The 23,328-nt window shown below is 42.7% G+C and overlaps 2 protein-coding genes across 7 annotated transcripts; both read left to right on the top strand.

The window, feature by feature from the left end:
* Window positions 1-1,216: 1,216 nt before the first annotated feature.
* LOC133556412 (arrestin domain-containing protein 3-like) lies at window positions 1,217-5,801 on the top strand. Its single transcript, XM_061906323.1, has 6 exons — window positions 1,217-1,573; window positions 1,647-1,707; window positions 1,769-1,916; window positions 1,991-2,087; window positions 5,129-5,385; window positions 5,450-5,801. The coding sequence occupies exons 1-6, from the start codon at window positions 1,246-1,248 to the stop codon at window positions 5,717-5,719; spliced, it is 1,161 nt and encodes a 386-aa protein (XP_061762307.1). The 5' UTR covers window positions 1,217-1,245; the 3' UTR covers window positions 5,720-5,801.
* Window positions 5,802-8,165: 2,364 nt separating this feature from the next.
* On the top strand, window positions 8,166-23,055 carry LOC133556411 (skin secretory protein xP2-like). Of its 6 annotated transcripts, XR_009807519.1 has the most exons (8): window positions 8,179-8,485; window positions 8,560-8,620; window positions 8,701-8,836; window positions 8,940-9,039; window positions 9,572-9,647; window positions 14,068-14,152; window positions 16,618-16,874; window positions 19,456-23,055. XR_009807519.1 is itself a non-coding variant. In XM_061906320.1 (7 exons), exon 5 carries the CDS (start codon window positions 10,584-10,586, stop codon window positions 11,754-11,756), a length of 1,173 nt encoding a protein of 390 aa, XP_061762304.1. In that variant the 5' UTR covers window positions 8,166-8,485; window positions 8,560-8,620; window positions 8,701-8,836; window positions 8,940-9,039; window positions 9,572-10,583; the 3' UTR covers window positions 11,757-14,152; window positions 16,618-16,874; window positions 19,456-23,055. The 6 variants fall into 6 exon arrangements, 3 of the variants coding, with proteins under 3 accessions (XP_061762304.1, XP_061762305.1, XP_061762306.1); XM_061906320.1 differs by having other exon boundaries at window positions 8,166-8,485; window positions 9,572-14,152; XM_061906321.1 differs by having other exon boundaries at window positions 8,166-8,485; window positions 8,940-13,977.
* Window positions 23,056-23,328: the final 273 nt, after the last annotated feature.

Below are 23,328 nucleotides of genomic sequence, written 5' to 3'. Positions count from 1 at the left end.
TTTGGAGCAATGACAGTTTTTCCCCAAAAATCCCAACAGCGCGGAAAAGTGTTATTAGTCATATCTGATTTTAGTTTTTTTTTTAACTTTCAACACTTCAGTATTATTTTGTACTCCTGTTGTCTCCTTCTCAAGTCAAAGTCGCCTGCATTCTGTTTGAAAACAAACTGTCATGATCCGTAGCCCGGATCAAGTTTTGTCTAAGTTTATCCTTTATTTTCTTTGTGTTTCAGCACACTGGTTTATTTCTTTGTTGCCATGGGTGCTGATTATGGTCTCCTGCCCCTGATAAGTGGTGGGGACACTCACCTGCTCCGGGTCAAAAATCAGAGAGCTATTCATTCCTGCCTCACACCATACTCTGCCTGGCAGTTTTGTTCGCTACATGCAACACGTTATGTTGGGGATTCTTGCTTCTTGATCCTGTGCTAAGCTTTTTTATATCTTCCCGTGCCATCGGCACATTCCTATGTTTATATTCTTGCCCGATTACGGTAATAAACCATCTTTCTTACCTGTACGTTGCTTTCGAACGTTCGTCTGCATAACTGCCAGGCAGAGTATGGCGTGAGGCAGGAATGCATAGCTCTCTGATTAGCGACCGGTAGCAGGTGAGCGTCCAGAACACTAATCAGAGGCAGGTGACAATAATCAGCACCCATGGAAAATAAATAAACAAACCAAGGTGCCAAAACCGAACTACATCAACAACTAAAGAAATACTAAACTAAGACAAAACATGACAATAAACCAATGTTTATTATGCACCACTTTTTCTTTGATTTCTAAGATTACATACAGACAGTTTAGTCTGGCATGTCATTTTTTCCCCTTTTATTGTTAACAGTTACACTATAATAAGTTTTGATGCCCTTTTGTTGATATATTGTACCTTAATGGAGATTTGCACTCTTGCTGTGTCAAAAAGAGGATAATTGTCACTTTTGTGTGACAAGGAGAATGAAATATAAACAGAAGAACATATTTTTTACAGACAACCTGTCTTACCATAAAATGGTTATCAACTCTTAGAAATTTGTGTTAAGAAACATATGTTTGATTTCTGTTAATAATTTTAAGTTGTATGTCCCGAACAAATCCACTGGCTTTGTTAAACCTACAGTATATCTTATTTAGTTTAGGATTTGTATTGACTTTAGTTTTCAGCCTGTGTTCACAAAGTTTTGACGGACAAGAAAAACTGGTTTTGCATTATCTGCATAGTCAATACCGCCTGTTCATAGCATGTCTACCGGCTCTAAAAAGACGGCACTTTGCTGTCTAGATCAATCGGAGGCCTTTATCATCAGTTTTTCTTTTGGGAAAATGACCATCAAAGATTTTTCAATTGAATATGATTCCATCAATAGCCAGAATATCTTCACAAATGGAGATACCATAACCGGAAGGATTATTTTGGAGGTCTCGAAAGACACAACAGTCCAATCTCTAATTTTTATTGGAAAAGGAAAGGCTACGGTTTGCTGGTACGAACAATATGGACAATATTACAGCCGTTACTACTGGTCTGATGAGAAATATTATGAAATCAAACAACGTATTTTGAAATATGGTAATGTATCGATTTTGCTCTTTTTTCATCATTGTTCCCAGCTTTGATTAAGACGCTTTGATCATACATCCAGGTAGTGAAACAATTACCAAAGGAAGACATGTGTTCCCTTTTACCTTCAAGGTCCCTGACAGGTATGTATTTTGTGTTCTGGGTGTTGCTGACCGATCATGAACCTGCTTTTGTACGTTGCAGAAAGATGCCGTCTTCCTTCAAGTCAGGGACCGGTAAAGTTGTTCATAAGGTTAAGGCAGAGCTCAAACAGTCAATGAAACTGACAAAGGAATCTAAAGCCCACTTTACATTTGTGTCCAAAGCTGACATGGATATACTCGGACTCATGGTGAGAAGTCTGTTTAGATATATTCATGAATATAATCCTCACTTAATTAAACAATTGTTTTTTTTTCCTCTCAGGAACCTCAGCATGAGTTCACTGATAAAAGTCTCAGCGTCTTTGGCTCCGGAAATGTCGCAATAGATGTTTACACAAGCAGAATGGGATACCAGCAAGGTGGTGATAATTTTGCAAACTATTTATTGACGTAGATCGGACACCTGACATCATGGCGGTCACTTTTATTGTGAACTACAATGTGAACAACTCAATTGAAAAATAAGAAGGTATATTTTAGGGTGAACCAAGGAAAAAAATCCCAAACCAGTAACAACCATGTTGCATAAAAATTCACACTCTTAAAGGAAAAGGAAACATTTTGGGTGGAAATTTGCCCTTCATCCACAATCCTTACGTGAGACAAGAACGTCTTTCCCTTTTCCGTGCATTCTAATTAGTGAAAAACTGCTCGCAAGAGGCAGCTATAACAAATGCAGTAAAAGGCGGATACCATCAAGTATGCCACGGATGTCAACCTCAAGGCCCGGGGGCGAGATCTGGTCCGCCACATCAATTTGTGTGGCCCCCGAAAGTGTGGAAATAATATGTGTAAATAAAGTACCTTATCTTTTCTTAATAAATATACTACAAAAATAAATGTACTGTGTACAATTACATATATTTACACATCAATCATCTCTAATAATAAAACAAAAAATTATATCACTATACATTTCAAAACAATGTTGTAGTTGAAATAAAGGTAAACACTTAAATATCTTCTTGATTTACGATTTCAAAGCATTTAATCCAACAAAATGTTCATGTAAAAATTTTGCAGTACAATTTTTTTACAGTAATATCCACTTTCCATATAGAATAATATTACACTATAAAACACAAAAACCATAGATTTTACAATATAAAAAAAACATTTTTTACGTAAAAAAAATAAATTGTGGTACCATTTTTCTATTCCATTAAAGTTAATTCCATGTATTGTTTTATTTCATATGCTGTAAAAAAAACAAAAAAAACCCTGCAAATATTATGGTAAAACTTTGGCGACTAAATTGCCAGTTTTATACGGTACAATATAAAGATTTGGTTTTGTGCAGCGTACGTAAAAAAAGATGCTTATTCACGTTTCATATATACACATTTATATTATTCACTGTTAAAAGCAGCCCCCTGAGGGCAACCATAACTGCGATGTGGACCTCAATGAAACAAGTTTGACACACCTGTAGTATGCCTATAAAGATCCCTAAAAACACCCAAAACCCTCCAACATCATTTTGTATACATGTTGGATGTAATGTTGCAACATTCATAATAACATGTAATATTTACAGTTTTTAGTCAGAGTAATTATGATAAAACACCAATAAATCAGATTTTTTTTTTCAAAAAGCTCTGATAAGCGATTATTTAAAAAATTAGGGCATTTCCGAAGTTTTGCGTACTAATTGTCAGAGTTATTTGATGTCGAACCCCAGGATGCAGAGAAGGAGGCAGGCATTGAATGGGAAAACATGGTTTTAATTTAAAATACTAGAACTAGAACAAACAAAGGGTACAAACAAAAAGGACGCACATGGGCGGAATAACAAACTAAGGGTCTTTAGCATAGAATCTAGCAAGAAACAAAAAATGACCTACTGTGGAAGCTAGCGAGTGGCAAACAGGAAAAACTGGAAATGGCTAATGCTAACAGAAACAGCTTACCGCTACAACGACCAGGACAAAATGTAGCACGACAGGTAGTAGCTGTAACAAAACGACACGACAACAGCGACATGTGGCAACGACAATACAAATGACAATACAATGATCCAGCAACTGACACAACACAAAGCAGGTACAAATAGGAGAGGGCTGATTGGCAAGAGGTGTGGCCAGGTGCCAATCAGCCGCGGCTGAGGAGGAACTCAGCACTCAGGGAACAAGACAGGAAGCTGACAAAATAAGAGCACTAGACAGGAACTAAGGAGAGGAAATACTAAACACAGAGGAAACAGACAAATGCAAAGGAAAAAACTAAAACATAGACAAACTGTCAGGGGAAAGCCTGACAGTAGTTTTTTTATAAAATGTTCTGCAAAGATTATGTGGGGAAGGAAATTAAAAATTGCGTTTTAACACATCAAACCTTGTCAGCCACCTGAAAAGCCAACATCGCTATGACTGAGTTTTGAAAGCCTCCAAAACCAGCTGCAAAATAAGATGTACACAAACTAATTATATCTAAATTTCAAAAAGCAATAGATAGAAATAAGTTAATCAATTAATGGTATTAGCCGGAAAAAAAATATCTTGTGCATCCCTAGTTTAGAGCGTCCACATTTCTCATTACTTTACACCTCCTGGAGCATATACCAGCTACACAATCGGGCGGAAGGCAGCATACACCCTGGACAAGTTGCCCATGGTCAGGGTTTCCCCGTAATGTAAATGATTGTGGCGATGCACCATGACAATATATTGGCCGCCACACCTTAAACATTTGGGTTTTTGGCGTAAAAACTAAATAATGTAATAAAGACTGTCAAAACTTTAGTACAATCTACAATAACACCAGAAATAAATGCTAGATTTGTTGCCAGTCGTTTTTAATTGATAAAATAGTTACTGAGAGGATTGAATAAATCTATAGGAAAAAAAATATAACAAATAAAAGCCCAATAGGCAAAATAGATCCATCACCCTCGCCCCCCTAGGAGGTGAGGGGAGCAGTGAGCAGCAGCGGTGGTCAGGCCTAGAAATAATGTTTTTGAGATTTTAACCCCAAATTCCAACCCTTGATGCTGAGTGCCAAGCAGGGAGGTACGGGTCCTATTTTTAAAGTCTTTGGTATGACTTGGCCGGGGTTTGAACTCACGACCTACCGATCTCAGGGCGGGCACTTTTAGATTTGTTTTAAATGTATGTTTACATTTATTTATTTTTTAATGAAAACATGTGCATCATAGCAAATAATGTGAAGATGTCATATTGGCAACGCCCCCTAACAACGTCCCCCTCCCCCTCCACCACAGGTATCTTGTGAATCTAGGGGAAACCCTAATAGTTGACACGAAATGTGAAAAAATCTCTGAATGTGTTTGTGTGTCTCCTTTATTTACATTACAAAAGCCTGGCATTTAACAATATGTGTACATGTATCTGCAAGTGGTGCAACGACACGTGTGATTTTTGTCTGTTGTGCCTCCTTGCAGGTGAAGATCTCCAGGTCAAAGTTGTAGTCCATAACCAATCGTCTCGTGCGGTGAAGCCCAAAATGGTGTTGTACAAAAAGAAGAGCTTCTTTGCCCAGGGTGAAAGGAAACGTTCCACAAAGGATATTCTTGAGGAAAAAGCCGAGTCGATTGACGCGTACAGCAAAGAGACGGTGAAAAAGGTGATAACCATCCCCAGAGAGCTGCCGTCGTCCATTTTAAATTGCAGCATCATCAAGCTGGAATACAGGCTGAAGGTAAACCACACAGACTGATTTGATCCACGACTGGAGGAACCAATACAGTTCCGTTTTTTTACAGATCATCCTGGATATCAAATATGCAATCAACCCAAAAGTCAAACTTCCAGTCGTCGTCTTACCCGCCTTGGATGTTCCTGACATAAAACAACCACCAGATCCTGCAGCTGCCTTTGGATTTGAAGCATTTGGGAACTCAAACCAACCAACCTGGAGTCAAACACCCCAGTGTAAAACAACAACAACTCAACCTCTGGACCTCCCTCCACCATATGAATCACACGCAGCGTACCCTTTGGGTGATGCTGACAAATATGAAAGTTTTCTATAAGTCTCCTTCCACTGCCTTCAAAAAAGTAAATAAAGACAATGTAACCTGAGTGGTGCCAATAAACGTCATACAGACTGAAAAACAGGTTCTCTGAATGTTCTCTGTTGCAATGGATTGCAATGCCTCCTCCCCATTCATGCGTGAGGAACACTTAAAGGGACACTGCACTTTTTGGGGGGAATTTTGCCCATCGTTTACAATTATGAGAGACAAGAAGACAAAAGTTTTGTTATGGTTGCATGAGGGAGTAGTGACGGCACACTTCCACAAGGGGGTAATGATGCTCTATGTTTTATTATATATATGCACAGTATATATTATAATACACAAAACTAGATATATACATACTGAACAAGAGAATGGAGTGTGACTAATCCAAAAGGGGGGCTTCACGGTGGCAGAGGGGTTAGTGCTTCTTCCTCACAATATGAAGGTCCTGAGTAGTCAGGGTTCAAAACATCACGCATCAACACATTTAACCTTATCTGAAAAGCCAGCATCGTAGGGTTGTACGGTATACCGGTACTAGTATGGTATCGCGGTACTAATGAATCAAAAACGGTACTATACTCTGTTTGAAAAGTACCGGTTCTGTGGGGATTAGCCTTCTGCTTTGTTTTTAGCCCCGCTCGACATCCGCGTTTCCGATCACACTGCTGGCGTCTGCTCCGTAGACGGGCCCCGCTGCTACTAGACTCCCCTGCTTCACAGGCCGCTGGATGTAGCCGCCGAAGTATTCCCGTGCTAGTTAGCAGGTCTAGCAAGCACGCATCTATCAGTCCAAAACGGCCCGATATGTCCACATCCAGAAGTGTCTGGCGGTCGTACGTGATCACGGAGTGACCACGATGTGAGCCAGCCATAAAGTTTGTAGAATTGTCCGGTATTTCTGCCAAATGTTCCATCTTTAGCAGGAGCTCCGCGATATCGCAGCCCTTCCGGGCGCCGCCATCTTGGGATGTGGAAATGGTTGCCTCAGCATTTTGTTGGTGTGGCACCGAATGGAGATGTTGACATGCGGGGTAAGCACTCTTCATTCTGTAGCAGGTGACTTTTCAAATGATGCTACATTTTAGCAGTAATGCTACTTTTTATAGCAATGCTTTTGCCCCACACTTGACGTATTGCGGTTGTCTGTTTGACATATTCCCACTTGAAGCCAAACCACCGCCAGACGATGGACCCCCTGCAGTTTTTCTTGGGAAATAATTATTCCTTCATTTGTTACCAGATTCGCACCTTCTTTCTCTTGTATTACCACTCGCACCACAGCCAACGTTACCCATGCTGCTACCTCTCTGCTCCTCGAGGGTGTATACGTATGTGACGTATGTAAGAAGGTGTGCTTGCTGTCTATGAGAAGGAGAGACAACAAAAAGTGGGAAGAACATGTAGTGTGATCCCAGCAGCTAAAAGCAACTGTGTGAGAACATATATTCGAATATCACGATATAGTCATTTTCTATATCGCACAGAGACAAACCCGCAATATATCGAGAATATCGATATATTGCCCAGCCCTAATCCTACCCCTTTTCCATTGAATTTCAATTATTAACACATGTGCACTTCCTGTACTCAGTTTGTACACATTTCAAATCAATACAGTCTAAATGAAATTTTTTTTTTTCATAAATAGGTATGTCATTGATGATTAGATTAATCATATCTTTGTTTTCATCAAGTTCAAGACATGGGACTCAAAAACATGTCAAGGTGGTCATTTTACAGAGCGATGAAAGCTACATTGCACGTTTGGTAAATTGTAGTGGTTTGGTTTATTTTGAACATTCTTAGGAAAGTTATATTAAATACATTTGCTTGCACATTTCAGCATGTCTGAATAGAGGAAGGAAGAAGCAGGGCTTGCTGTATCAAATTGTATTTTTTTTGTTTTTATTTACTAGATTTTAAATGTCTTATGGGAGGGGAACATTCATAAAGAATGTGTAATAAACTACTAACTTTGTATTAAATGTTATGCATTTTATGCTCCTAAAATCTGGAATAATATTCCCAATAATGTGAAAATTTGAAAACACTTTTATTTAATTGAGCATATGACAACTAAATTATATTTATCCAGACTCTTAGATTTTTATTTTAATTGTATCAGTTTTTAGGATGATTTCATTTTAGATTTTTTATTTGAATTATGATGACTTTTATGTTCATTTTATTTTTGGTTTTGCCTGCTAGGGAATTTTTTTGTACCACACTTTGATTTGCCTTGTTTACAAATTGTTTAAACTTGCTTTGCCTTTCAGGTCTGGAATGCAGGGTTAGTGGAAATTTACGGCACAATTTACTCTTACACACATTTACTTTCTGACTCCAATTGCATTGTAATCCTTGCCCTTCCCACTTCACGGAATTTTACAGCAGTAATTTTCCGACGTTACAGAGCATGTGTGTAACGACTTTAAACAGGTTCTACAAGTTCCCAACTACATACCAAGACTCAAAGGCTTAATTGGGCAGTAGTCCACACAAGATTCCAGGTAAAGGTCTGGAGCGTTTTGTCAGTTTTCTCATCGGAACAAATGGCCATCACAACATTTTTTATTGAACAAGATACTCAAAATAGCTTCACAAATGGAGATACCGTCAAGGGCAGAATCATCGTGCAGGTCTTGAAGCAAACTGAAATCCAAGCAATAACTTTTTTTGCAAAAGGAAAGGAAATGTTCGCTTCGCCAGTGCATGGCTCTAACAACCCCTCTCAGGAGACACTTTTCAACGTCAAACAAGATATCCTGAAAAGGGGTAATGTTTGAGTGACTTTCTTCTTACTTCACAGACTTCTTTCGATTACAACTTAAACTGAACTGTTTTTTTAGGTCCCAGAATGATTGATGAAGGAAGACATGCATTTCCTTTTTCTTTCAAGATCCCAAACAGGTAAGGTGTATTGGATTGTCCTTGTTTTTAAGTCTTTTACCTTTTGTTTTTTTCCCATTTAAATGTGTTGTTCTTCCCAGAGAAATACCATCTTCTCCACACTGGGTTGATTATAAGTTAAAAGCCAAGCTCAAACAGCCAATGAAGCAGGAGAAAGATATTGACATTGACTTCACATTCTTTCCAAAAAAAGACATGGAAGTCCCTTCACTAATGGTGACAATTTTTTACATTGTCTTTATGCAAATTAACATGGATATCGAAAAATATTATTTTACTACAATACTACTGTGATTTAAAATGAAATGTGTTCTTTTAGGAATTTCAGCATGTTCACGTCCAGAAAAAGATCCGAAAAATCTTAGGTTCTGGAAAAGTAACAATGGATAGTTACACCCAAAGGATGCCATGTAAACAAGGTTTGCACACATATACATACCTATATACAGTGTTTTATTATATACATGCAAAGATGCTGTGAAAATTATACTTTAAACTACCTCTTAACACATAAAATATTTGACACAAAAAGCCCAAGCAAATACTTACACAACTTAGTTTTTGAAATTTAATGATCAAAAAGTTTGCTGAAATAGCATGTAAAATTTTAACTATACGAACTCTTATGCACTGAGATCCAACGATCAGCTGTTGCTCTGTCCCTTTTGCTCACACTGATGCTGGGGAAAAAAGCTTTTGTCCATGCATCTCCTTGTCCATGGAACATGCTACAAAGAGCCTGGAAGCTGACTGAATTGTTCCCTCTTAAATGCTTTTAAATTTAAACTGAGAACATTTGCCGGAGCCTCAGTTATCTGTTTTAATTGATGTCCATCCTCATTTTAATGTGTAATGTGAAAGTAATGTTATGTGTAGCTTTGCTGCCTCTTGGACAGGACTCCCTTGAATAAGAGGTTTTTGATCTTAATGAGATTTTTTCCTGGTTAAAAGTTACGCAATTTCGGCATCCTGGATGCGCGTGGAGTGTCACCCTCGGTGCACGGGATCACAGCAGGCAGAAGTGAAGGTAGGAACAGCTTTTAATATAAAAATACAAAATAACACTTGTCGAAAAGGTAAAATAAAAGTGTGCCAATGCACGGGAAGCAGAATACAAAACGTTAGAAAAAAAGGCAGAGTTCAAAAAGTCCATAAAGCGCGAGCCGAGCGCGCAGAGGAAAGCTACACTTAGCAGACAGAATACAAATAGGTAAAAACTCACGTAACTGTTGCGTGGTGCAAACAAACTGGCGAGGAGGAACTGAGGTAGCAGGCGGTCTTAAATACAACACAATAAATCGAAACAGGTGTGCTTCGGGAGTGCGTGCGGGAGGCATAATTAAGTAGCTATGGTGACGATTATAAACAAGGAAGTGTTCAACTGAAGGGATCGGCAGAGTCCAAACGTGATCAAAACATATCCAAAGCAAACAATAAACGATCCGTGTAGCGGATCGTGACACTACTCCCCCCCTTAAAACCCAAAAAACCCAATATACAGAGAACCCCCTCCCAAAACAAGACAGTCCAAAAGTGACGGGAGGGCGGCGGGAGGACTTGGCGGAGGGTCGGCAAGTACCGTGTCCTTGAATCCACTGGGGACACAACAAGTTGCGGCGGCGGGTGGAATGTCGCTGCAACCAAAGTCTGGGCGGACAGACCCGCAAAGGCCACATTCGTGGCTGATGAGGACGAGGGCGCGTCCTGCGAGGAAGACGCCCGGGGTAGGACCACAACTGTGGCCGGCGTGGAAGTGGACGCGCCCGCTGAGGAGGACGCCTGGGGTACGGCCACACCCGTGGCTGGAGTGGAGGTGGACGCGCCCGCTGGAGGACGTCCGGGTTACGGCCACACCCGTGGCCGGAGTGGAGGTGGATGCGTCCGTTGAGGAGGACACCCGAGGTGAATTAGGTCTGGCAGCAGCAGACGAAGGTGCGGGGGGCTGCAGCCGAAGCAGGTACTGATGCTGGCGTGGATGCCGGCAGAGGAGCTTGCGCTGACGCTGGCGAGGATGCCGGCAGAGGAGCTTGCGCTGACGCTGGCGAGGATGCCGGCAGAGGAGCAGGCGAGGATGCCGGCAGAGGAGCAGGCGAGGATGCCGGCAGAGGAGCAGGCGCGGATGCCGGCAGAGGAGCAGGCGCGGATGCCGGCAGAGGAGCAGGCGCGGATGCCGGCAGAGGAGCAGGCGCGGATGCCGGCAGAGGAGCAGGCGCGGATGCCGGCAGAGGAGCAGGCGCGGATGCCGGCAGAGGAGCAGGCGCGGATGCCGGCAGAGGAGCAGGCGCGGATGCCGGCAGAGGTGCAGGCGCGGATGCCGGCAGAGGTGCAGGCGCGGATGCCGGCAGAGGTGCAGGCGCGGATGCCGGCAGAGGTGCAGGCGCGGATGCCGGCAGAGGTGCAGGCGCGGATGCCGGCAGAGGCGCAGGCGCGGATGCCGGCAGAGGCGCAGGCGCGGATGCCGGCAGAGGCGCAGGCGCGGATGCCGGCAGAGGCGCAGGCGCGGATGCCGGCAGAGGTGCAGGCGCGGATGCCGGCAGAGGTGCAGGCGCGGATGCCGGCAGAGGGTCAGGCGCGGATGCCGGCAGAGGGTCAGGCGCGGATGCCGGCAGAGGGTCAGGCGCTGAAGCCGGCAGAGGGTCAGGCGCTGAAGCCGGCAGAGGGTCAGGCGCTGAAGCCGGCAGAGGGTCAGGCGCTGAAGCCGGCAGAGGGTCAGGCGCTGAAGCCGGCAGAGGGTCAGGCGCTGAAGCCGGCAGAGGGTCAGGCGCTGAAGCCGGCAGAGGGTCAGGCGCTGAAGCCGGCAGAGGGTCAGGCGCTGAAGCCGGCAGAGGGTCAGGTGCTGAAGCCGGCAGAGGGTCAGGTGCTGAAGCCGGCAGAGGGTCAGGTGCTGAAGCCGGCAGAGGGTCAGGTGCTGAAGCCGGCAGAGGATCAGGTGCTGAAGCCGGCAGAGGATCAGGTGCTGAAGCCGGCAGAAGATCAGGTGCTGAAGCCGGCAGAGGATCAGGTGCTGAAGCCGGCAGAGGATCAGGTGTCGATGCCGGCAGAGGAGCGGGAACTGGTCTCCGTTGCGGAGCAGGTATTGGGCTCCGCCGTGGAGCAGACACAGGGGCCCGTCGAGGAGAACAAGGAGACTGGCTGAGAGGAGGACTAGGACTACGATGAGGGGAAACAACTAACACTTGGGCTTGGCCAAGGACTTTTGTGAGGACCAGGACTAACAATCGGATTAGTGCTCTTGCAAGAGCTAAGGCAAGGACCAGGACTTACAATCTTACTGGTGCTCGGGCCAGGACTTGGACAAGGACTAAGACTAACAGTAACACTGGGGCTCGGACAAGAACTTGGGCAAGGACTAGGGTTCGGACTAAGACCACGAGGGTAATCAGAACTAAGATTACGATTATGACAAGAAACAAGACTGGTGACAGGACTCGAAACAGGACTCAAAACAGGACTCAATACAGGCCTAGAACAAAAACTCGGACCAGGACTTGGAATACGACTCAATCTACAAGTCGGTCAACGAGTAAGACTAGAACACGGACTACGAAGACGGCTAGGACTTGAACTCTGACAAAGTACAGAACTGGGACTAGAACAAAGACTTGTGCACGGGCGGAACACAGGTGGAGGAAGTCTAGGAGGCCGTAATGGCTTAACAGGACGGAACACAGGCGGAGGAGATCTAGAGGGAAGTACAGACTTAGTCGGGGGGAACTACAGTGGAGGAGGTCTAATGGGCCGGAGTTTCAAGTGCTGGAATAGAGGTAGAAGAGGTTTGACCGGTTGTCGAGGTGGCTTAGTGGTTTGCAGCTGTGCTACCTCCATAGCACGGCTGCTAATATTAGCCCCCCCCTCAAAACGCGAATTCTAGGCGCGCTCCCCGAGGTCAGAAACTGACCCCAAGGGTGGGCGGCGGGAGATTTGGAGGAGGGCAGACTCTTCCCCTCTAACCTGTCCAAAATCCTCTCTAAGGGGAGAGGAACAAGGCACAGACTTGGGCGGGAAACGAGAATTACGAAGCGGGGAAGCAAGTGTGGGGGCGAAGACTGACCAGAACTGTGGTGGCGAAAAATGTCCTGATAATAATTAATCTTAGAATTAATGTCATTGTTTGGCGGGTGACTGGGCTTGTGGGTGCAATAATTGTCCTTATAAATCTTCTTTAAAGAAGACAGGTCTTTGGGTGACAAATGAGAAAATTCTGAATCAAAAAACTCATCGTCACTGTTATCATCGAAAAAAAAAAGTCTGTGGAGAGTCTAACAAGGGGTTAATAGTGACGTCACAGGGAAGCGGGAACGAAGTGACGTCACGTTGAGTGACAGGGGAGGCGGAAGCTTGTGCGGGGTTTAAGGAGCTAACAGAGTGGTGGTTGGAAACAGAAGAAACAAACAAGCTACCAACCCTAAATGAAGAGTCCAGGGATGTAGTGGTGGAGTACTTGGCTGGATATGCTGCTTGGTGGGGACGGAGTTCCGGAAGATCCCACACGAGGTGACGCGTTTCAGCTCTCCAGTTTCTGTTAAGCAATTTCGGCATCCTGGATGCGCGTGGAGTGTCACCCTCGGTGCACGGGATCACAGCAGGCAGAAGTGAAGGTAGGAACAGCTTTTAATATAAAAATACAAAATAACACTTGTACAAAAGGTAAAATAAAAGTGGGCCAATGTACGGGGAGCAGAATACAAAACGTTAGAAAAAAAGGCAGAGTTCATAAAGTCCATAAAGCGCGAGCCGAGCGTGCGGAGGAAAGCTACACTTAGCAGACAGAATGCAAGTAGGCAAAAACTCACATAACTGTTGCTTGGTGCAAACAAACTGGCAAGGAGGAACTGAGGTAGCAGGCGGTCTTAAATACAACACAATAAATCAAAACAGGTGTGCTTCGGGAGTGCGTGCAGGAGGCGTAATTAAGTAGCCATGGTGACCAATGTAAACAAGAAAATGTTCAACTGAAGGGATCGGCAGAGTCCAAACGTGAGCAAAACATATCCAAAGCAAATAATAAACGATCCGTGTCGCGGATCATGACATTAAATACAAAAAAAAGAAAAAAAAGATTTACAATGTCGGAAATTTTACCCCTAAAACGAAAAAAGTTATACTTCTGTATTTGTTTTGGAAAAATATTGCTCCAGAGTTCACTGCAACTCAGCTTTCAGCCCTGAACATTATACTGTAAACTTTGGCTACATTCTGCAGTAAACAGCATGATATAATGCCGAATTCCTTTATCTTTTTATGTAGTCATTCACATTTAAAAAAAAAAAAGTGATTTTAATGTGAATGTAGTGGCATCACACACGCTGCAGCAGGCGCAGTGTTTACGGGAGTAAACATGGCTCCAAATCTAGTAGGTAGGTCTCAGTCCTGGCACATTTGTGGTTATTTTCAAGGATTTTGTACAACCGGAGAGAACATTTTCTTAACCCAATTATTTTGCATAGGAGATTAAGAAGGACGAGGGCCAGAGTTTTTGGCTCTCGCAGTTTGTGGGGGAGCAGTCGGAATCAAGAGTGGTGAGACGTTGACGTGAGTTCTAAAACATCTTACTTTTGCTTGTTTTCTGGTCATTCTGTTATGTTTGCTGGGTGAGTTGTGACGGCACAGAACCACAACGGGGTAATGTTGCTCTATGTTATATATATATATATATAATACTAAATAGAAAGGGAATGGAGTGTGACTAATCCAAAACGGGTGTATAGTGGGAGACTATGTGTATGAATGATTAGCTGTTGAGTATTACCTAATTGTTGGATGAGAAAGCAGAAAAGACCAAAGAGGCTAAGCAGAAGAAAGTCCTTGACACAAGCGGGAGGTCCGTGGGGCTGAGAGAAGTGTCAAGGGGTCCGTGTGCAAAGCAGAGATCGAGGATCACGGATGGCTGTCCAAAGTCCAAAGAAGAAGTCGAGGCGCACAGCTCGATCACGCGGGGACGAAGGCAGACTGCTGGGGAGGACGACAAGGAAGAACAATGAAACACAGAGGGGAAAGGCAGAGAGAGAGAGAGAGCATTAAGTCGGCATAGTCGGCTTTCGGTACGCGACAGAAGATTAATTTCTGGCGAGGATCCCTGGGTCCACTAGTCCATATACAGCTCGCGCTCATCACTCCCACGTGTGTTGATTGCTGATCGCCCACAGCCTGCCAACAGAGGTGCTGGCAGACCCAGCTGCCTGAGAAAAGCGGGTTCAAGCCTGCACCTTGACACATTTGTGCACTATTTTGTTTTGCAACCATCTATTTTTCGGAAAATTATAATGTTTTTCGTGTTTTTATGACCTACTAGTCCAATGAATTCGACCCATTTGTTCAGAATGCACTTGCATCAGATACATATCGGATTTATATCCACATGCTAAAGCGGCCTGGGTCAGATATAAGAGAAATCGAAATCGTACAGTTCACAGCGACATGAAAAAAAACAACATAGGAATTGTTAAAAAAAAAACGTAATTGTATTTTGCACACTGTTGTGAAAATACATTGATGCATGTCACGTATGGGTAATAAAACTGACCTGCAGTGTGAACATACCTATAGTTCTGTATATGGTTGTACAGTATACCAGTACTAATAAAGTACTGCGGTACTAATTAATTCAAAATGGTACTATACTACCTTTGAAAAATATTGGTAATTTTTTTCAAATACCGGTATTTTTTTCAATCAGCATGCTGACGTACAGAGTGGAGGAGCATGTTGAGTATGTCACCTCGCACACACTCACAGCGCTCACAAGGAAAAACAGCATGGAGAAGAAAAATGACAAATAAAGTAAATTCTACCGGGGAATAAAGAAGATCCGTGGAGCGCAATATGAAGGTCTTTGGGCTTCAAAACTATCACTAAAGATGCCGCTTTAAACAAGGAAGCGTCACGCTGTAAGTCCTACTTGAACATATGCCTCGCCAAAGGTGGCATGATTAAAGTATCACCGCCTTTGCTTTAAAATTAGCTAAACAATTAGATAACGAGCAGTCAGATTAACAATCGGCCCTGTATTGCACATACAGATACGGAGACACACATACAGCTGCTTGGCTTGATGCCAAATATCAGCGGAGTTAAATCCGCCCACGTAGCGTAAAGTAATGCCTGTGAAATGACTATTTTGTAACAAATTCCTGCAATTTCTGTTTTTTCTTCAAACATGTGTGTTTTACCTGCTACATGTCTTATCTGTGTACTTGTAGCTATTGAATTGTTTTGTAATATTTACTATTTTAGTATTTGACCAGAATGGCAACCATAAATCATGATGTATAATGGCAATAAAACTTTCTATTCTATTCTAACCTAATCCTTATGGCAAGATATAAGTAATATATACAATTTTGAATTGTTCTTTAGTGCAACAAGACAATCCCAATGTTTTTAATGCCTTTTAATCATTATTTTAATCTTCTAAAAGTGTTTTCTGAGTGCAATAAGAACTACCGTATTTCCTTGAATTGCCGCCGGGGCGCTAATTCATTTAAAACCTATTCTCACTCCTGTGCTTACCAAAGGCATGCGGTAAAAGTAAGCATGCGCTAATTATTTTAAAAACTCTTCTCACTCCGGCACTTACCAAAGGCATGCAGTAAAAAAATTGAGTGTGATGTAAGCTCTGGCCTTAAATCCTACTGAATATCTCTTAAACTTCTTCCCTTTATACAATTTCGAATCACCAGTATTGAAATCAACCTCCTCCATTTTGAAAATGACGACAGGCGGTAATACTAAGCATGCGCTAATTATTTTACGAAGTGAGTTTGACCCGGCAGTAATTCAAGGCAGGCGCACACTATTTACCTTGCAACAATTCAAGGATCTACGGTATGTGTTTAACATATCATAAGTTTTTTTGTTCAAATGCAGCCAAAAATGAATTTTTTGTGTGGTCCCAGTACCGGTATCTAAATACATTTTGGTACCGGTACTTGTGTACCTTCTGCTACACGATTGCATACTTCAGGGTCTCACAAGCAACATATGTTCTCATCCTATAGGGGAGGCTCTCCAAGTGAGAGCCAAAATCAACAATCAGTCAAATCATTCAGTGAAGCCCACGTACATATTGTACTGGAAACAAACTGGGATTTTGCCGGGTCAAAGGATGATTTCCATGATTCCTATTCTTGTGGAAGAAGCCAAGCTTGTTGCCGCCCACAGCAGAAAGACTGTGGCCAAGATGATCACCATCCCAAGAAGGATGCGTCACTCCATCTCAACCAAACCAGCAGTCAAGAATGAGTACATCCTGAAGGTACCTAGGAAGTGCACAAAACAAAACAATGATCCAGCCCTGACTGGCTTATAAAGAGCCTGATTGGCAACCACCTACTCAGTGGCCTAGTGGTTAAAGTGTCCGCCCTGAGATTGTGAGTTCAAACCCCGGCCGAGTCATACCAAAGGCTTAAAAATGGAACCTATTAGCTCCCTGCTTGGCACTCAGCATCAAGGGTTGGAATTGGGGGTTAAATCACCATCATGATTCCCGAGCGCGGCCACCGCTGTTGCTCACTGCTCCCCTCACCTCCCAGGGGGTGAACAAGGAGATGGGGCAAATGCAGAGGACAAATTTCACCACAATGAGTGTGTGTATGACAATCATTGGTACTTTAAAGGCCTACTGAAATGAGATTTTCTTATTTAAATGGGGATAGCAGGTCCATTTTATGTGTCATACTTGATCATTTCGCGATATTGCCATATTTTTGCTGAAAGGATTTAGTAGAGAACATCGACAATAAAGTTCGCAACTTTTGGTCGCTAATAAAAAAGCCCTGCCTTTACCGGAAGTAGCAGACGATGACGTCACCGGTGTGAGGGCTCCTCACATCCTCACATTGTTTACAATGTGAACCTCCAGCATCAAGAGCTATTCGGACCGAGAAAGCGACAACTTCCCCATTAATTTGAGCGAGGATGAAAGATTCGTGATAGTGAAGGACTGGAAAAAATAAATAAATAAATAAAGTTAGAAAAAAAATCGCATTGGGAGCGATTCAGATGTTTTTTAGACACATTTACTAGCATAATTCTGGGAAATCCCTTATCTTTTTATTTTGTTGCTAGTGTTTTAGTGAGTTAAATAGTACCTGATAGTCGGACTAGTGTGTCCACGGGTGTCTTGACGCCAGTCTCTGAGGGAAGTCACGGCAGCTGCATGGACGCTGATCTCCGGTAAAAGGCGACTTTTTACCACAATTTTCTCACCGAAACCTGCCGATTGACAAGTGGTCGGGATCCATGTTGGCTTGACCGCGCTCTGATCCATAGTAAAGCTTCACCTCCGGGAATTTTAAACAAGGAAACACTGTGTGTTTGTGTGGCTAAAGGCTAAAACTTCCCACCTCCATCTTTCTACTTTGACTTCTCCAATATTAATTGAACAAATTGCAAAATATTCACCAACACATATATTACACAGAATACTGTGTAATTGCGCGATGAAAAGAGAGGACTTTTAGCCCGCAAGTGGTGCTGGCTAATATGTCCCCTCCAACCAATAACCTCACAAACACGCGTCATCATTCTGCGACGTTTTCAACAGGAAACTCCGCGGAAAATTTAAAATTGTAATTTAGTAAACTAAACCGGCCCTATTGGCATGTGTTGCAATGTTAATATTTCATCATTGATATATAAACTATCAGACTGCGTGGTCGGTAGTAGTCGGTTTCAGTAGGCCTTTAACTTAACTTAACCAGAATCAGGTGTGTCCCCCACCTATTTAGGGTTAGGTGGGGGAGCCAGCACTCTGAGGTAGACAGGGGAAGTGAGACAACAAATTAAGACCACTGGAAATTAACTTAAACACAAACACGGGGAAAAAAAACACAGCACAAGTCCACAACTGTCAAAAAGATCATGAAAGCGGACCACATAAAATGATGTATCGGACCACATACGATGACGTCACAAATCACATAAAAGAATGTGGCTGACATTAAATAATGTGTCAGGCTTTTTCTTTATAGGTTTCCTCACAAATTTCATAAACTTGTAATGGAAATTTTCTTTTTAAGTAGTCAAACAAAATTGTCTTAGTTTTATTTGAGAAACTCGGGCATCTCAAAAGGCATAGCAAAAGTTTGCAAGGAGTGCGCAATAGGAAGAGAGACGTGTTATTCTTCATGTACTGAATACAAGATGGGAGGGAGGGATTAGGCTCAGTATGGAGGGCGGGGAGGGTGGAGCATATGAGGCAACTCAGTGGAAAGTGCCCGCATTGGGAACAATGGTGCATTGTTAAATGACCAACAAAAAGGGAGCATAAATACTTCCACAGTCAGTCAATGTAGACAAGCAGTATCAAAAATGGTTGGATGTTATAACAGGCAGAATAAAGATTTATAACATGTTTCTGTGTACCTGTGGTTTTACTTGTTTAGCACTTTTCTACCTTCAAGGTACTCAAAACGCTTTGACACTATTTCCACATTCACCCATTCACACACACATTCACACACTGATGGCGGGAGCTGCCATGCAAGCAAGGCCCTAACCACGACCCATCAGGAGCAAGGGTAAGGAGTCTTGCTCAAAGACACAATGGACGTGACGAGGATGGCGGAAGCTGGGATTGAACCTGGAACCCTCAAGTTGCAGGCACGGCCACTCTCCATACCTCGCCACGCCGTCCCCACATAAATGTATGAACAGCGAAATTTTTTTGTGGGAAATACTTTTAAATATTGGTTGAAAACATCGAACAAACCTCCCAAAAGAGTCATGTCGTTCCTCCTGAGGAATTTAAACAAACCGTTCTATCTCACGAGCTACTAAATGTGTGTGATGACATTGCTTCATGTCATAAAATAACCAAACATGTTTTTCCACAGGTCCATCTTGATATGAAGGGGACGAGCATCCCAAAAGTCAAGATTCCAATATTTGTCCTTTCCAACGGTCTCGACTCACAACGACAACAATTACTAGATGAAGTTGATCCTGGATTTCCTGGATATGACAACACCAAGAGTGATGGGGGACGGCCAAAAACAAAATCCCGGTCTTTAGACGTGCCCCTTAACTTCAAAGACATTAAAAACGAGACTTACCTTTTGACTTGATGAAGACTAACTAAGGATGGTATGTTTTTTGTACGGTATGGTTTTTGTTTTTTGAAAACAAACAGTCAGGGGTAGAGGATGCGTCTGTGGCATTGTACGGGTCTTCTGTACGGGAGTACTTTGGTAGACCTGCCAGCTGTGCATTCAGTCCCAACCACAGACAACTGGAACATAAGACGTTCTGCTCATCAAAATAGTGATAAATTAGACATGTGGAGTCTGCATGTTCTCCCCGTGACTGCGTGGGTTCCCTCCGGGTACTCCGGTTTGCAGCTGGGATTTGCTCCAGCACACCCGAAAGGGACAAGCGGTGGAAAAATGGATTGATGGATAGACGTGCAATGACGTATATGCTATCTCTCTGATTGGCGCATAAGAGTCGTCTCACAGATGGACACAGCGCAGACTTTTACCCATAACAAGTATCAAGCTCAGACAAAAGTGCATAGTAGAAGACTGGATTGCAAATACCAAATGTTGGCAGATCTGTTCCTAAAAAAAATGTATTGGATTTTCTAAATAATTTTAAGATTATTGGGATTCATGGTATTCTGGGGTGTTGAAAATAATAACAAAAATGAACCCAAACCCATGGATTTTGTCAACCGTTCCACCTCTGAGAGAAATGTGAACATTTATCGTGAAGCTACTCATTTATATATGGGGCGGCGTGGCCCTGTTGGTTGAGTGCTCATGCCAGCAACTTGAGGGTTCCTGGTTCGATCCTCGCTTCTGCCATACCAGTCACTGCGGTTGTGTCCTTGGGCAAGATACGTAACCCACCTGCTCAAGGTGCCACCCATACTGGTTTACATGTACCTTAAAGATATAGATAATGGGTTTCACTTTGTAAAGCGCTTTGAGTCTCTAGAGAAAAGTGTTGTATAAATATACTTCACTTCACATTATGACATGATGTCATCATTTCATTATTATTATACTCTGTCATGTCCTGTGCTGGTTTTGTTCTAATTCTTCTTTAAATTTATGTTTGTCAGCATTTCTAACCCTCCTTTGTTTACGTTCTTGTTGCAAGGAGTGCCTGAGCTCATGCACCTGTTTCTGTTTCTTGATTAGTGTCTCCACCTGCCGCTGCCACTAATCACTTTCGTTTATATGTCCATGTCACTCTGCTTGTCTTTGCCGGATTTTTGTTCGCTCTACGCGACAGTTACGCGCCTTCTTTGCTGCAAGACTTTCTTGCTAAAGGGGGACATCATCACCAGACCTATGTAAGCGTCGATATATACCTTGATGTTGCAGAAAAAAGACCATATGTTTTTTTAACCGATTTCCAAACTCTAAAAGGGTGAATTTGGCGATTGAAACGCCTTTCAATTGTTCGCTGTCGGAGCGATGACCTTTCACCCGTGACGTTACAACGGGAAGCAATCCTCCATTTTCTCAAACACATTACACACACCAAGTCAAATCAGCTCTGTTATTTTCCGTTTTTTGGACTGCTTTCCGTACCTTGGAGACATCATGCCTCATCGGTGTGTTGTCGGAGGGTGTAACAACACGAACAGGGACGGATTCAAGTTGACTTACGTGGAGTGTGCATCGATTAGCACGGCATGCTAATCGATGCTAACATACTATTTAGGCTATCTGTATGTACATATTGCATCAATTTGCCTCATTTGTAGCTATATTTGCATCCAGCCTTTCCCTCCACCCACATTTAATGCCAAACAAACACATACCAATCGACGGATTCAAGTTGCACCAGTGTCAAAAGATGCGAAAGTCCCTCGTTTGTTCTGCACATTTTACCGACGATAGCGATGCTACGACAGAGATGTGTGGATATCCTGCGACACTCAAAGCAGATGCATTTCCAACGATAAAGTCAACAAAATCACAAAGGTGAGTTTTGTTGATGTTATTGACTTATGTGCTAATCAGACATATTTGGTCATGGCATGACTGCAAGCTAAACAATGCTAACATGCTATTTAGGGTAGCTGTATGTACACTTGTAGCTATATTTGCATCCGGCCTTTATTCCCTCCCCCCACATTTAATGCCAAACAAACACTTACCAATCGATGTATTTAAGTTGCTCCAGTGGTCAAAAGATGCAATCGTTGGTTAGAAGGCGATCGCTGATTAGCTTCAATAGAGATTCGCTCAATAGCTTCAGTTTCTAATTCAATTTCGTTTTCGCTATCTGCCTCCACACTCGAACCATCCCATCCGTTTCAATACATGCGTAATTTGTTGAATCGCTTAAGGCACTGAAATCCGAGTCTGAATCCAAGCAAAGGTCGCTATATCTTTCTGTTGTGAAGTGAAGTGAATTATATTTATATAGCGCTTTTTCTCAAATGATTCAAAGCACTTTACATAGTGAAACCCAATATCTAAGTTACATTCAAACCAGTGTGGGTGGCACTGGGAGCAGGTGGGTAAAGTGTCTTGCCCAAGGACACAACGGCAGTGACTAGGATGGCCGAAGCGGGAATCGAACCTGCAACCCTCAAGTTGCTGGCACGGCCACTCTACCAACCGAGCTAAACCGTGTTCTATCCGCCATGTTTGTTTGTATTGGGGTCACGCAGTGACGTCACAGGAAAATGGACGGGTGGATTTACAGATAGTGAAAATCAGGCTCTTTAAAGCCTTTTTTGCGGGATATTCCATGATGGGTAAGATTTTGAAAAAAACTTCGAAAAATAAAATAAGCCACTGAGAACTGATTTTTATTGGTTTTAACCCTTCTGAAATTGTGATAATGTTCCCCTTTAACCATTGGCGACCATTGGAGTTTGTTAGCTTCACGCTAGGCTAATGTCCTGTATGGTTGTGTGCATCGTACTGAAATTAAACAAGCATTCGTACCTGCTTCCTGCGGTCCTTCATCCTGGGAGACACCACCTTCGCAGAAATGATCGTAACATTATTTCCCTTTCACTTCCCTTGCCTTCTACTGTTTACCGGAGAACCTCAGGGCTGCAGAGAATGTTCATGTTTTTAAGAGCAGGCTCAAAACCCACATTTTGGGGTTTGCTTTCATTTATTAATTATTCATAATATTTGATTTATTTGCAGGTTAATTTTAATTCTTATTTATTGGTAGACTGTTTTCTGTTATATTTATGTATTGTATATTTACCGTACAGATATTTATCATCTTCATGATATTGTTTTTACTTACATATTTTTCTTTATTCTTGCTCTTGTGATAGTGTTTCATCACCTGACACCTTTGTATTCAGCATTATTAATGTGTTTGTGTGTTTGGTGATTGGGTGAATGGGGGACCCAGGGTCATCAAGACATTGTTTTTAAGTCTGTAAAGCACTTTGGGGTGTTGCATTTTTTATGAATGTTTTATCAAATAAAGTTGGTATTTATTTGTCTACACCACCTTGTTTAAAGAGTTTTCCTAATAAAAAGGTTGCATCACAGCAGAATACTTAAGCCAGCCATATTGTATGAACCAGTGTTTGTTGACCGTAGGGCCATTGTTGGGCTGCGAGGACCTCCAAAAAATATCTGTTTCCCAGCAGTAGTCCGTATGGGCCGCAGCGGTACTGTGAAGACTGTGTGGCATAATGATGCCGGATTTGTTCCTCCGTGGATGCGTCGGCTAGAACACAGCGAAAGGTAAGAAATAAAGATTTTATTAAAGTAATA

Source organism: Nerophis ophidion, linkage group LG07 (genome assembly GCF_033978795.1).
Source record: "Nerophis ophidion isolate RoL-2023_Sa linkage group LG07, RoL_Noph_v1.0, whole genome shotgun sequence".
NCBI lineage: Eukaryota > Metazoa > Chordata > Actinopteri > Syngnathiformes > Syngnathidae > Nerophis > Nerophis ophidion.
This window is presented reverse-complemented; position numbering and strand designations above follow the sequence as displayed.

Bases quoted from the DNA above. Each gene is read 5' to 3' on its own strand.
- LOC133556412 (XM_061906323.1), top strand. From the start codon at position 1,246: ATGTCTACCGGCTCTAAAAAGACGGCACTTTGCTGTCTAGATCAATCG. The intron at 1,574-1,646 runs GTAATGTATCGA...TCATACATCCAG, and splicing joins ACAACGTATTTTGAAATATG to GTAGTGAAACAATTACCAAA. The intron at 1,708-1,768 runs GTATGTATTTTG...TGTACGTTGCAG, and splicing joins ACCTTCAAGGTCCCTGACAG to AAAGATGCCGTCTTCCTTCA.
- LOC133556411 (XM_061906320.1), top strand. From the start codon at position 10,584: ATGCTGGCGTGGATGCCGGCAGAGGAGCTTGCGCTGACGCTGGCGAGG.